Source organism: Nycticebus coucang, chromosome 4, assembly GCF_027406575.1.
Source record: "Nycticebus coucang isolate mNycCou1 chromosome 4, mNycCou1.pri, whole genome shotgun sequence".
Taxonomy (NCBI): Eukaryota; Metazoa; Chordata; class Mammalia; order Primates; family Lorisidae; genus Nycticebus; species Nycticebus coucang.
The window spans coordinates 104,795,720-104,810,490 of record NC_069783.1 but is presented as its reverse complement, the minus strand read 5'-3'; the positions used below and the strand labels follow the sequence as shown (position 1 = coordinate 104,810,490).

At 42.3% G+C, this 14,771-nt stretch overlaps 2 protein-coding genes and 1 pseudogene across 3 annotated transcripts in view; all 3 read right to left on the bottom strand.

Annotated features, from left to right (window-relative positions):
* The window catches only part of ZNF605 (zinc finger protein 605), a 68,068-nt gene extending 53,639 nt beyond the window's left edge, over nucleotides 1-14,429 (bottom strand). Inside the window, exon 1 of the mRNA XM_053587571.1 lies at nucleotides 14,303-14,429. The gene's annotated coding sequence lies outside the window, so the exon portion shown is untranslated. The remainder of the gene's footprint in view (nucleotides 1-14,302) is intronic.
* LOC128583393 (40S ribosomal protein S17-like) lies at nucleotides 9,480-14,468 on the bottom strand. Of its 2 annotated transcripts, none has more exons than XM_053587606.1 (2): nucleotides 14,335-14,468; nucleotides 9,480-9,942 (listed from the first exon to the last, which is right to left on the bottom strand). In XM_053587606.1, exon 2 carries the CDS (start codon nucleotides 9,929-9,931, stop codon nucleotides 9,527-9,529), a length of 405 nt encoding a protein of 134 aa, XP_053443581.1. In that variant the 5' UTR covers nucleotides 9,932-9,942; nucleotides 14,335-14,468; the 3' UTR covers nucleotides 9,480-9,526. The 2 variants fall into 2 exon arrangements, with proteins under 2 accessions (XP_053443581.1, XP_053443580.1); XM_053587605.1 differs by having other exon boundaries at nucleotides 14,303-14,422.
* LOC128583391 (methyltransferase N6AMT1-like) lies at nucleotides 12,995-14,416 on the bottom strand (annotated as a pseudogene).
* Nucleotides 14,469-14,771: the final 303 nt, after the last annotated feature.

Below are 14,771 nucleotides of genomic sequence, written 5' to 3'. Positions count from 1 at the left end.
AGCAGTGGCCAGTCAGCCCAGGTTGGCGAAGGCCCTAGGCATGTTTTGAGCTGCAGGTACCTGACACTCACCCTCCCTACCACCAAGATGCCCTAGAGCAGCGGTTGTCAACCTATGGGTCTCGACCCCTTTCTTCAATTTGTAACAATGCAAGCATTAGGAAGGTTGAGAACCACTGCCCTAGAGGACAGTTAGCTCTGCCAAAGGCTTAGTGAAGGAAGTACTGAGAGGAGATCTTGTGGACCTCAGCTAAACCTGCTCCACCAAAAGTGGAAATGAAGCACACACACACACACACAAAAAAACAGCAGTGAAGGATAGATCTTCAGACAAGAAAGTGTCGTGCCCAGATCTTGAAATCCCCCACAAAGAACACCAAGGAGCCGAGTCCGATGCAAAAGCCAAAGGGCCTTTTATTGCAAGTTCGAACTTGGGCTCCCAGGGACTCTGCAGCAATGGATCCAAGCCAGGAGCCCGGAGCTCTGGAGCAGGGGGTTCTTATGGTCCCGCACAGCGGGTGGGCGTGCACAGCTTGAAACAAAGGGGGCCCTAAGGGTTGGTTAGGTGGGGGGGGGTCCCTGATTGGTGGGCAGTTGTCTCATGATTTTGGGGAATTGCCTGGGCTTGCTTGGGCTGTCTGGAAAGTGAAACTTACTGAGTGAAATGGCGGGGGGAGCAAAACTTAACTCCTAAGATGGTGCTGGTCTGGTTCTTTCAAAAGCACAACCAGGGTGGCGCCTGTAGCTCAAAGGATTAGGGCACTGGACCCATATACCAGAGGTGCTGGGTTCAAACCCAGCCCAGGCCAAAAAACTGGGGGGAAAAAAAGAAAAGAAAGCACAACCAGGCTTGGCACCTGTGGCTCAAGCGGCTAAGGTGCCAGCCACATACACCTGAGCTGGCGTGTTCAAATCCAGCTGGGGGCCCACGAAACAACAATGACAGCTGCAACCAAAAAATAGCTGGGCATTGTTGCAAGCGCCTGTAGTCCCAGCTACTTGGGAGGTGGAGGCAGGAGAATCGCTTGAGCCCAGGCGTTGGAGGTTGCTGTGAGCTGTGATGCTACGGCACTCTACCCAGTAGAGTGCTCTGTCTCAAAAAAAAGAAAGCATAACCAAAAGGGAAAAGGGAAGCAAGGGGTAAAGTTAGCCACTTCAGCTTGAAACTGAAGATTTGCCTGCAGAAAATGTAGAAACTAAACCTGAGGAGAGTCCACCTGCTGACAAAGCAGGAGGCAAAAAAGCAGAGTCTGATTAATATCACCTATCATGTCTTATGGGTGTTCTCCCTTCTTGTACAATCCAGAGAAATACATTTATCAAACTGTTTTGTAAATGCAAGTTTTTTAGTAGCTCTAGAAACATTTCTAAGAAGGAGGGAATCCTACCTCATTCCAATTTTTAAGTGTAAATGCTTCTTTTTAAGAGGTGAAATCATTTGCTGGTTGTTTGCTTTTTGGTACAACCAGAAAAATAGTGTGGGCTATTGAATTATGGTATTGCAGGAAGACAAGGCCCAGCGGAGAGAAAGACTATCCAAATGCCATGTTTATAAGAGGAAAGGCATTATTTATCAGCTGGGAGCTTATGGCATAGAAGAATTCCAAATGGCCGCGCTCCCTGACTGGCTTGGTCTTTTCCTTTTTATCGACAGTCAGAAAGTTCCAATTCACAGGTACCCTTCTCATTGGCAAGTTCGAATCTAGTGGGAGATGGTATTCCAACCCCTACAGAACTATAGGATTTCATGGAACTTGGAAATGTTCAACTTCCAGGAAGTTAAGTTTAGAAATTCCCAAGAGCAGAGTCACCATGGAGAGGACCAGACAAGTGTATCCTTGGGTCTCCTTGAGAAGACCTGTTCTAGACCTCACCCTTCTCAGTTATCCTCTCTCAATGGGAGGCTTTTATTGTCGTGGGTATCAGCTTAACATTGCATGGGGTGGGGGGTTAGTTTTTAGATTATGTAATACAAAGTCTACTAAATGCCAGTATAGAGCCCACAGTCCTGCATTTAATGCCTTGAACATTTTAAATTATTTCTATTCCCATGTTGTTTTTTAGCAGAATTGTTTCCTAAAGAAAACTGCTCCCTTGATCATGGCTCTCCCTTTCAGATTTTTGTACACTCTGCAACATTTTGGTTGTGGTAATGCTATGTTCCTCATAACTTCATTAATGTGTTGTGGAAAATTGAAAATTTGAGTATGTATTGTAGGTAATAATAAATTATGAGTTGATGGGACTTATGTTATAGCTTATCAACATTTGAAGATACTGGTACTCAATAGCCTTATAAGGAAACTTTGCCTCCAAATATTAAGGTGGAATAAACTGTTTAAAAAAGAAAATAGATGGCTTTTTATATTTTGGGTACATATGTTAAGAATTGTGTACAAATTGAAATATGTGTACTGATCCTCAACACTACCAATAAAATCTCAACTACAAAGGAAGGCTATATGGCACTTAGAAAACAAATAGCAAGGCCAGTGCCTGTGGCTCAGTGGGTAGGGCACCGGCCTCATATACCTAAGGTGGCAGGTTCAAACCTGGCCCCAGCCAAACTGCAACAAAAAAATAGCCGGGCGTTGTGGTGGGCGCCTGTAGTCCCAGCTACTCGGGAGGCTGAGGCAAGAGAATCACCTAAGCCCAGGAGTTGGAGGTTGCTGTGAGCTGTGATGCTACAGCACTCTACCGAGGGCGATAAAGTGAGACTCTGTCTCTACAAAAAAGAAAGAAAACAAATAGCAAAGTGACAGAAGGAATTCTTTACCTGTAGCTAATACAAAGGTAAATGAATTAAACTATCTAATCATAAAGACTTTGATTAGCAGAATGAATAAAACATGATTTGACTATATTGTGTATATAAGAGATTGACTTTAGATCCAAAGACACAAATAGGTAGAAAGTGAATGGATTAAAAAGATATCCCCTGCACATATCCAAAAGAGAACAAGGATGACCCTACTAGTATCAGGCAAAATAGTTTTTAAATCAAAAAAGGTTACAAGAGTCAAAGAAGGACATTATATATTAATAAAATGTTCAGCAGAGAAGGAAAATATTACTGTTATAAACATTTACATACTTAACCACGTAATATCAACATTTATGTAACAAATCCAAACAGAATTGATGAAAGGAATAGGCAATTCTACAATAATAATTGGAGTCTTCAATACTCTCAGTAACAGAGCAAGAAGACAGAAGATAAGGACGTGAGGACTTAACACAATAAACCAACTAAGTCTCACAGACATATACAAAATACTATTACAACAAAAATAGTATACACATTGTTTTCAAATGCACATGGGGCATTTTCCAAGACAGTCCAAATATTAGTAAGAGTTAAAAAGATAAAGGTTTGTCAGGCACAATGGCTCATGCCTACAATACTAGCCCTCTGAGAGCCCAAAGCAGGAGGATTGCTTGAGGCCAGGAGTTCAACACTTTCCTGAGCAAGATCAAGATCCTGCCTGTACAAAAAGTAGAAAAATTAGCCAGGCATGGGGTGTGTGCATGTAGTCTTAGCTACGAAGGAGGCTGAAGCAGGAGGATCACGTGAGCCAGGGACTGGAGGTTGCAATGACTTAACGGTGGTGCCACTGTACTCCAGACTGGTCAACAGAGCTAGACTCAGTCAAATAATATTACAATATTAAAACTACTAAAAGTAATAAATGACTTCAGCATGTTCAAAGGATACGAGATCAATACATAAAAATTAACTTATTTCTGGGTGGCGCCTGTGGCTTAGTCGGTAAGGCGCCGGCCCCATATACCGAGGGTGGTGGGTTCAAACCCGGCCTCGGCCAAACTGCAACCAAAAAATAGCCGGGCGTTGTGGCGGGTGCCTGTAGTCCCAGCTACTCGGGAGGCTGAGGCAAGAGAATCGCTTAAGCCCAGGAGTTGGAGGTTGCTGTGAGCTGTGTGAGGCCACGGCACTCTACCGAGGGCCATAAAGTGAGACTCTGTCTCTACAAAAAAAAAAAAAAAAAATTAACTTATTTCTATATACTGGCAGTGAATAATCTGAAAATGAAGTTAAAATATGGTGTATCCCCAGAATGGATATTAGCCCTTAAAAGGAAGCAGTTCTGACACATGCTACACAATGAATGAACCTTGAGGCCACTGTGCTAAGTGGTATAAACTGATTGGAAAATGAACTCTATGATTCCATTCATATGAGGTATTTGGAGTAGTTAAAAACAGACAGTAGAATGAATGGTAGTTTCCACGGACTGAGAGGAGGGGGAAATTGAAAGTTAGTATTTAATGGGTATAAAGTAGTGATTTTCTTTTTCTTTTTTTTTTTTTAGAGACAGAGTCTCACTTTGTCGCCCTCGGTAGAGTGCTGTGGTGTCACACAGCTTACAGCAACCTTCAACTCCTGGGCTTAGGCGATTCTCTTGCCTCAGCCTCCCAAGTAGCTGAGACCACAGGCACCCACCACAATGCCCAGCTATTTTTTTGTTGCAGTTTGACTGGAGCCGGGTTTGAACCTGCCACCCTTGGTATATGGGGCCAGTGCCCTACTCACTGAGCCACAGGCACCACTCTAGAGTAGTGATTTTCAATGGTGTGACACTAGTGTGTCATGAAAAATTTTAAAGATCATTATTTTTGAAGGAAGTTCTAAGCACAATAAAGTGTATGTGTGTATATATATATATATAGAGAGAGAGAGAGTCTCACTGTGTCACCCTGGGTGGAGTTCTATGGCAACATCATAGCTCACAGTGACTTCAAACTCTTGGGCTCCAGAGATCCTCTTGCTGCAGGCTCCGTTAGTACCGCCTGCCAAGATACGTGGCTATTTTTTTCTATTTTTTTTAGTAGAGACGGGTCTCACTCATTTTTAAGCTAGTCTCAAACTCATTAGCTCAAGCAATCTATCTGCTTCAGCCTTCCACAGTAGTAGGATTAGAGGTGTGAGTCACTGCATCTGGCCAGTATATTCCTTTTTAAACTTTTTTTTTAAAAATCAACATAATTTAAGTGTGCCATGTAAGTTTACCTATAGGTTCAAGTATGCCGTGAGATAAAAAAAGGTTAAAAAACACTGGTATAGAGTTTCACTTTTACAAGATGAAAAGAGTTATGGAGGGCGGCACCTGTGGCTCAGTGAGTAAGGCGCCAGCCCCATATACCAAGGGTGGTGGGTTTGAACCCGGCCCCAGCCAAATTACAACCAAAAAATAGCCGGGCGTTGTGGCGGGTGCCTGTAGTCCCAGCCACTCAGGGTGAGGCAAGAGAATCGCCTAAGCCCAGGAAGTTAGAGGTTGCTGTGAGCTATGTGACCCCTTGGCACTCTACCAAAGGCGATAAAGTGAAACTCTGTCTCTACAAAAAAAGAAAGAAAAGAGTTATGGTGATGGTTGCACATCATAAATTTGTTTAATACCACTTTTAAATGGCTAAGGTAATTATGGTAAACAACAATGACAACCTCAACAAAAAAATAGGCAGGTGTTGTGGAGGGTACCTGTAGTCCCAGCTACTTGGGAGGTTGAAGCAAGAGAATCGCTTAAGTACAAGAGTTTTAGGTTGCTGTGAGCTGTGACATTACAGCACTCTACTGAGGTGACATAGTGAGACTCTGTCTCGAAAGAAAAAAAGAAAAGAAAAAGAAGAAAATTGAATCTTGAGTGAAAGAAGCATAAACCATTTGGAGCTAAATAGTTTAAAGATATTACTCTTCACATTCAATCCATTAGTTTCTACCACAAACATCTCTAAATGTACCCTGGCTTTACAAATCCTTAGTTACAAGTTACCTAGTATACTTCCAGTAAAATTGTTTTCCTGGTTTTACATTTAGTTTTTTCCCCCTTGTGGCTTACAACTAAAGTGGACTTAGTGATACATTGTATTCCTTGCCTTCATCATGCATGTGACACTCCATTTTGTATGTTTTCCTAATATAGCACAGCAATTTCCAGTCTCTGAAGCAGCCCAAGAATTTTGTGGAAATATAAGCCCTCCTGGGAATTGCTATAACCCAAAGATGATGACAGATTCTTGACTTTTCTGTCTGCTTTCTTGGTTCTCAAGAATTTCTGTGAATGCTGTAAAGAAAAATTAGCTGGGGCATTCTCAAAGGTGCTGCTTGTTTTGTATTCAGTACTCAGGCTTAGGATTTTATTGCTGTGCTGATTATGAAGTAAATTAATAAATATTTAGGAGTAAATATGCTCCATAATCATCTTTGGAAGTTTGTTTTTTAGTTTGAGGCACAGAAACCTTACTTATTCAAAGTTCCATTATAAAATTAATAATTACTGTTTGCTGCTTGTAGAGCTTGTAATGCAGTAATTACTTACAAACCCATAGTTACACTGCACTTGTGCTAAATTCAGTAAGACAGAAGTGTAAAAGCACAAAGTTAGCAATAGAGGAATACAATCTAAGCCAACTTTATCAAGAAGAAATGGTTTTTAAGATGACATTAGGTGGGCTTGAGGGAAGAAATTTGTGTTCTCCATGAGATAGGATGAAGATGGAACATTTAAGGTAAAGGAATAGCACCTGCACTGTGAGGGTTTGTTTTAATATTTTTAAGTTCCATGTTGCTGAAGTTAAAAATATGGGTTATCAGGAGAAAGGGATAAGTGTGGCTGGAAGTATAGGCAAAATATAGATAATGCTAGTGCTTGAATGTTGCAGCTGAGAGTTTGAACTTTGTTTTCAAGGCAATGGTAGGTTAGGAAACATAATCAACTTTGTATTTGAATAAACTTAGTTGTGAGTAAGGTAGAGAAAACGGAGTACACTGATGACAGGGGCAGCAATTAAAACTCTATTAGAGGCTCAGTGCCTGTAACTCTAGGGCTAGGGTGCCAGCTACATACACTAGACCTGGAAGGTTCAAATCCAGGTGGGCCTGCTAAACAACAATGACAACTACAACCAAAAAATAGCTGGGTGTTGTGGTGGGCACCTGCAGTTCCAGCTACTTGGGAGGCCGAGGCAAGAGAATTGCTTAAGCCCAAGAGTTTGAGGTTGCTGTGAGCTGTGATGGCCTAGCACTTTACCCTGGGCGACAGCTTGAGACTCAAAAAAACCCAAACAAACAAACAAAAAACCAACTCTGTTAGAATTGGCTGGGCACAGTGCCTCACACCTGTAATCCCAGTCGCAGGTTGAGGCAGAAAGGATCCCTTGAGCTAAGGAATATAAGACCAGCCTGGGCAAGAGTAGACCCCTTCTCTACTAAAAATAGAACTAGCTGGGTCACAGGTGCTGCCTGGAATTGGTTGTTTTGTGAGGCTCCTGGAGTCTCAGCTACTCGGGAGGCTGAGACAGTTTTATATTGTATTTTCTTTTGATTCAATTCAAAGTATTTTCTTTTTTTGTAGAGACAGAGTCTCACTTTATGGCCCTCAATAGAGTGCCGTGGCTTCACACAGCTCACAGCAACCTCCAACATCTGGGCTTAAGCGATTCTCTTGCCTCAGCCTCCTGAGTAGCTGGGACTACAGGCGCCCGCCACAACGCCCGGCTATTTTTTGGTTGCAGTTTGGCCGGGGCCGGGTGTAAACCTGCCACCCTCGGTATATGGGGCCGGCGCCACCCCAATTCAAAGTATTTTCTAATTTTCCTTGTGATTTCTTCTGTTATGCCCAGGAGCTCCCCCAAAGATAAGTCGAATTAAAGAGGAGTCTTTTTATTGAAGAGCCAGCCAGCAACTGCCCCAATGTTCCCAACATGGGGTTTCTGAGTGCAACTCCGAGTTGTCTAAGGCTCTGATTTTTATAAGGCGAAATATTTGCAGAGGGCAGATAAACATAGTCATAGAAGCGAAACACAGCACGTAAGGGAAATCACAAGGGGCGAAAACAGTAAGTAGGGGAGATCATGAGGGTATGGCAATTTAATTTACACAATGTTATGATGAGGAGAGCACTTAGTAATTTTTTTTATTAAATCATAGCTGTGTATATATTAATGCAATCATGGGCACTTAGTAAGTTTTACAAAACAAATACAATCTACAACGTCCTTAGGTAATGTAGGGAGGGGGACTTGCAGGTGAGGCTCATAAACAACATGATCATAAAAAGCTATAATCATAGGGGCTATGTGGTCAGTAACTTACATTACTAACAATTTTAGGTAAAGGCATTTACAGTTACACTGGGAGGGAAAAGAAGATGAACTAGTTTTGAAGGTAAAAAGGAGTAAATAGTAAAATGGAGTTAAATTTGTTCTGTTAACATTTCAATATTATATACGGATGGTATGAAGATCACTTTAACATAATCACGAAGGTGGTTTGTCACAAGGGTAGTTAGTGACTTTCTTTTTTTGTTTTGTTTTGTTTTTTGTAGAGACAGAGTTTCACTTTATGGCCCTCGGTAGAGTGCCGTGGCGTCACACAGCTCACAGCAACCTCCAACTCCTGGGCTTAGGCGATTCTCCTGCCTCAGCCTCCCGAGTAGCTGGGACTACAGGCGCCCGCCACAACGCCCGGCTATTTTTTTGTTGCAGTTTGGCCGGGGCTGGGTTTGAACCCACCACCCTCGGTATATGGGGCCGGCGCCCTACTCACTGAGCCACAGGCGCCACCCGGTAGTTAGTGACTTTCTACATACTATTAATAATTTTAACAGTTCTAACCAGGTACACGTAAAATACTACGCAATGGGCGGTGAGGCAAATGGAACCATTTTTTTTTTTTCTTTTTTGTAGAGACAGAGTCTTACTTTATTACCCTCACTAGAGTGCCATGGTGTTACACAGCTCACAGCAACCTCCAACTCCTGGGCTTAGGCGATTCTTTTGCCTCAGCCTCCTGAGTAGCTGGGACAACAGGCACCTACCACAACTCCTGGCTGTTCTTTTGTTGCAGTTTGGCCAGGGCTGGGTTTGAATTTGCCTCCCTTGGTATATTGGGCTGGTGCCCTACCCACTGGGTCACAGGTGCTGCCTGGAATTGGTTGTTGTTGTTGTTGTTGTTTTAAGCAATAACATGTAGCAAAACAACAGCATGGAATCAGGTCTATTTTGCCTTCCCACTGATTCTCTGGAAAGAGAATTATATCAAAATGGAGTTAGGCTTGCTTCTCTTTCACCTTAACACTTCTTTGAGTTAGGGGTTGTAAAAGTATAAAATATTATAAAAAGTATAATAAAAGTTGATTTCCAAACATTTGGAGATTTCCTACATTTTTCTGTTGATTTCTAATTTAATTACATTGTGGTCAGCAAACATATTTTATATGATTTTAATCCTTTTAAATTTATTGAGATCTGTTTTGTGGCTTAACATATGATCTATCCTGGAGCATGTGCACATAAAAATTAAGCATATTTAAGAGTATTTAGGTGGAATGTTTTATGTATGTCAATTACTTCAAGTTGATTCCTAGTGGAGTCTTTCCTGTACTTGCTAATTTTGCCTAATTTGCTTTTCATCTTTAATATTTTCTTTCTTTCGACTTTGTTCTTTTACTAGTTTTTTTGTTGTTGTTGTCCCAGATTTATTAAAATATTACAGCATACAGAAGATAGATTCAAACAGTTCCATGTGGTGTTTTGAAATTCATCCCAACTGTAGGCTGAGTGACCTGGAGGTTGGACAGACTGCCAAAGTCCAAAAGCTTCAGCATTTCCTTAGTGTCAGGATCTACTTCAATGATCTCCTGATCTATGGCCGAGACCTCAGGGACATAGTTGTCTCTCCTCTCTCTCTCCTCTTCCTGCAGCTTGATGGAGATGCCTGTCACTGGGCCCCTCTGGATCCATTTCATCAGGTATGTGACCCAGCCCGCTATCTTGTTGCCTAGCTCCTTGCTGGGAATGATGGTGATCTCCTTGCACTCGTTTGTTCGTGTGAAAGTTGTTGCCCAGACGGTGTAGTACTTCTCGATGATGACCCCAGCTGCCTTCTTCACAGTTTTGGTGTGAACGTGGCCCATGTTTGCAGGTCCTTGGCAAAAAAGAGAGCATTTACTAGTTTTGAGAATTTAATTCACTTTGTTTTTTTTCTTTTCCTTCTATAATTGCTCAAGATTATGAACTTTCCTGGCTTGGTGCCTGTAGCTCAGTGAGTAGGGCGCCCGCCACATACACTGAAGCTGGTGGGTTGAAGCAGTCTCGGCCTGCTAAAGAGCAATGACAACTGCAACCAAAAAATAGCCAGGCGTGTGGTGGACACTGTAGTCCCAGCTACTTCGGAGTCTGAGGCAGGAAAATTGCTTAAGCTCAAGAGTTTGAGGTTGCTGAGCTGTGACACCAGAGCACTCTACTGAGGACAACAAGGTGAAACTCTGTCTCAAAAAAAAAAAAAAATTATGAAATTTCCTGTGACCACAGCCCTGTTTCTTCCATAAATTCCTTTTATAAAGTGTTGTCTAGTTTTGCCTGTATTTCTTTAGTTCACTTAATATTTGTGTAATAGAAAGCTTTTGAAAGAAAACAAAATTTTCAAGAAAAGAAATTTATTTTCTGTTGCCCTGGGTAGAGTGCTCAAGCCATCCTCTTGACTCAGCCTCAGACCCCTCAGTAGCTAGAGGGACTATAGGCGCCCATGGCTATTCCTGGTTAACTTTAATTATTAGTAGAGACGGCTCTGGCTCTTGCCTAGGCTGGTCTCCCAATTCCTCAGCTCAGTTAATCCACCTGCCTCAGCCTCCCAAAGTGCTGGGATTTACAGGCATACGCCACCACGCCTGGCAGTAAGAAAGGACTTTTTATTTATTTATTTATTTATTGTACCAAAAATTGTTTTAATTTTTTAGGGGGGGTTCATAATGAACATATAAATTACCTAGGCTTTTTTTTTTTTTTGTGGTTTTTGGCCGGGGCTGGGTTTGAACCCGCCACCTCCGGCATATGGGACCGGCGCCCTACTCCTTGAGCCACAGACGCCGCCCAATTACCTAGGCTTTTTATTCTTATTACTTTTGGTAAACTTTATTTCTTGAAGACCAACATTATTATTATCACATGGTATATTAGTTTCCTGTGGCTGCTATAGCAAATTATCACAAATGTGGTAGCTTCAAATAACAGAAATATATTCTCCCACAGAGTCTGAAATAAATTACACTGGGCCAACATTAATGTGTAAGCAGAGCCACACTTCCTCCTGAAGCTCTAGAAGATAACCTGTTCCTTTCCTCTTCCAGCTAACTGCTGGCTGCTGACACTTCTTGATCACATCACTCTGATCACTATCTCCATGATCAGTCCCATCACTTTCTCTGCTGTGGTAGCATTTTCTTCTGCCTCCTTCTTAAAGGATGTAAGTGACTGCATGTAAGGTCCACAAAGATAACTCAGATAATCTCCCCATTTCAAAATCTCCCATTTAATAACATCTTTTGATTTACAATATTCACCTTTTGTCATGTCAAACAACATGTACAGATTCTAGGGATTAGGCTCTGATATCTTTGCGGACTACCATTTAATTTATCAAACCTGTGAACTTGTTGGAAATGCACATTCTCTGGTCCCACCCCAGACCTCCTGAATGAGGAACTCCAGGGATGCTATCCTCTACCTCAGTGGTATATCAACTCTCCAGCTCCATGTCATAATTTATTTTTCAGGGATTCTGATCACCTTTCCCTTCATGATATCACACTGACTTCTTATATATATATATATTTTTTTTTTGCGTTTTTTTTTTTTTTTTTGGCCGGGGCTGGATTTCAACCCACCACCTCCGGCATATGGGGCTGGTGCCCTACTCCTTCAGCCACAGGCACTTCCCTTGACTTCTTATATTGATGACATTTTGCTGAATGGACTTAGTGAAGTCAAAGTAGCCACTATTCTAGACTTACTGGTAAAACATTTACATGTCAGAGGGTAGGAAATAAACCTGACTAAACTTTAGCAGGAAACTGCTTCTGTTGGGGATTAGGATAGGATAGGTACAGAGAAAAAAGACATTTGCCAGATGAACAGCTGCAAAATAGGCACCAGGGGATGTGTTCATTTGCTCAGTAATGAAACCACATCTGGTACAACAGTTCCAAGTGGAGTCACCACCTGGTTAAGCTTATGAAAATCCACTGTCATTCTCCAACATTATCACTGTGCAAATGAAAGGCCACCACCAAAGTTCCTCCATTCCCATTTTCTATTATCTCCAAGATGCATTTATATACATAAACATCCCTCATTGTTGGTTTTTTTAAAATATGCATATAGCAAATATCATTCTGCAACTTGATCTCTTCACATCATGGATCCCCTTCTGGTACAGTACATACAGACTGACTCATGTTCAATGGCTGCAAGTTCAGTGAAATGAACATGCTGTAATTTATTTAACCAATCTCCTTACTGCTGGATAGTTAAGTTGATTCTATTGTTTTGCAATTATAAACAGTGCTGAAATAAACATCCTTTCATACATATCTTTTATATATAAAATGTAAATATCATGCACATATTTACTTGCACTTGTGCAAATAACTCTGTAGGCCTGATTCCTGGGTGAAAGGAAATACCCCACCTTTCCATCTTCTTTGAGAAATTTGAAATGACTCAAATGTCGTTCATTAATTAACAAGGAAATTTGTTTATAACAAATTCTTATATTGATGATATGTAACAAACTTCTTATATTGATGACATTTTGCTGACTGGACTTAGTGAAGTCAAAGGAGCCACTATTCTAGACTTACTGGCAAAACATTTACATGTCAGAGGGTAGGAAATAAATCTGACTAAACTTGGCAGGAAACTGCTTCTGTTGGGGATTAGGATAGGATAGGTACAGAGAAAAAGACGTTTGCAAAGATGTACCTTTTATGTTTAAAATAAAAATATACACATAGTTCCTTGCACTTGTGTAAATAACTCTGTAGGCCTGATTCCTGGGTGGAAGGAAATATCCCACCTTTATATCCATAACAATATAAGAAACTGTTATATATAAAAGGTATGATAACAAAGAAATTTTGAGAAATTTGAAATAACTCAAATGTCATTCCTTGTTAATCAAGACATTTGCCAGATGGACTTCAGTTCCAAAACATGCTGAATGCACTGTTTCCAGTAGCACTCAGAACGCACTGTCAGGACTTGGTGAACTTGAGGACTGAAAGGACTTCTTGGCCTGTTTGCCTGGAAAGTGCAGTGGTCCTTCGCAGACCTTTTGTCTTCATTGTTTTTAAAATGTCCTCTGGGTTGTTTTCTTTATTGGTAACTAAATAGAATAATCCTCTTGGTGAAAGGAGATCTGAAGCCACTGGGAAGAATCTGTCCATGACTTCTCCACCGTTTCTGCCGCCAGCCCAGGCTGCTGTTATTCCTTAACTTCCTACCTCTTCAGGGGGAGTCACTACATATGGGGGATTAAACACCAGAAGATCCACTTTTTCCTTCAATCTCGGTAGCAAGCCTTTGACCAAATCTGTAATTACTGGTTGAATGTGGACTTGGTTACAGTGTGCTGTCTCCAGGGTTCAAGCTGCTGCCTCGGGGTTGTTATCAGTGCACATGTACAAAGCCTGAGGACCTATCATGGTGGCTAGGAAAGCAGATACTACACCAGATCCTGACCCTACTTCAAGGCATATTTCTACTCCGGTTAGGTCGGTCGTTGCTGCCTCAAGCGCATCCAACAGCAAGAACATGTCCTCCGCGGGCTTGTACACATCACGAAAGCAGCCGCGGCCCATGTGCCCGTGCTTTGGCGTGGGTAAGCTGGGCGCTGCCATCTTCTTTCTAAGAAAGGACTTTTTAAAAATCAAGCTATTAATTTATAGTTTTATTGCATTTTTATCAGAAAGGATCGTTTGATCTGTCTTGGACCCGGAGTTTTAATTTTTTTTTTTTGTAGTTTTTTTTTTTTGGCCGGGGCTGGGTTTGAACCCGCCACCTCTGGCATATGGGACCGGCGCCCTACTCCTTGAGCCACAGGCGCCGCCCGAGTTTTAATTTTTTTTTTGGAGACAGAGTCTCAACCTGTCGCCCTGGGAAGAGTACTGTGGTGTCACAGCTCACAGCAACCTCAAACTCTTGGGCTTAAGCCATTCTCTTGCCTCAGCCTCCCAAAGTAGCTGGGACTACAGGCGCTCGCCATAACACCTGGCTAATTATCTCGTAGTATTAATGTGTTTCTTTTTATTTCTCTGTACTTACACTGTGGATTCTCCTTTATGAAGTTGATTTCTGTATTATTTGACACTCAATGGTATTCTGATACTGAAATGGTTACATAACTTTGTGAACTGCTGCTTTTAGCCTGGCAAAGTGTCCTTTTTTGCTATTCCTCTACGATTTAGAGTCTAAACCCTGACTTATGTCATATAGAGATCTGAGCACACCTGAGTCCCAAGTCTGAGTCGGCTCCACCCACCACTGGCACTGGCGCCAGGCTCCCACTCAGAGCGACAGAACCGATCGCTGCCAAGAGCCGTCGCTCGCTGCTCCAGGATTGAAACCAGGCGCTCTTCACAGAGAACGGTGGGACATGTAGTCCTGCCGGCGCCGTATGTCCCTGCGTCTCAACACGTGACGCACTTCCGTACGCGTCGCACTCCCTGCGGTAATTGGTGTGCACTTGGGAGGCTGTTTCCGGTTCGGACTCAGAGGCTCGCTGCTGGGAGAGGGCATTCCTTCTTTGAGAGTCTGTGGCGGTGGATTACACGAAGTTATCTGGCCAAGCGCATCCTGGGCCGACCGGGAACTTGACCGTCTGACGGTCCGGGTAGCGGACCGCGCCTGGCCGGCTTCGGTACCTCTCACGTAAGGGAAATCTATCTACCCGACTCCTTGTGCCAGGCTGGGAAGTCG

Excerpts from the sequence above, each read along its gene's own strand:
- LOC128583393 (XM_053587606.1), bottom strand. The coding sequence starts at position 9,931 with ATGGGCCACGTTCACACCAAAACTGTGAAGAAGGCAGCTGGGGTCATC.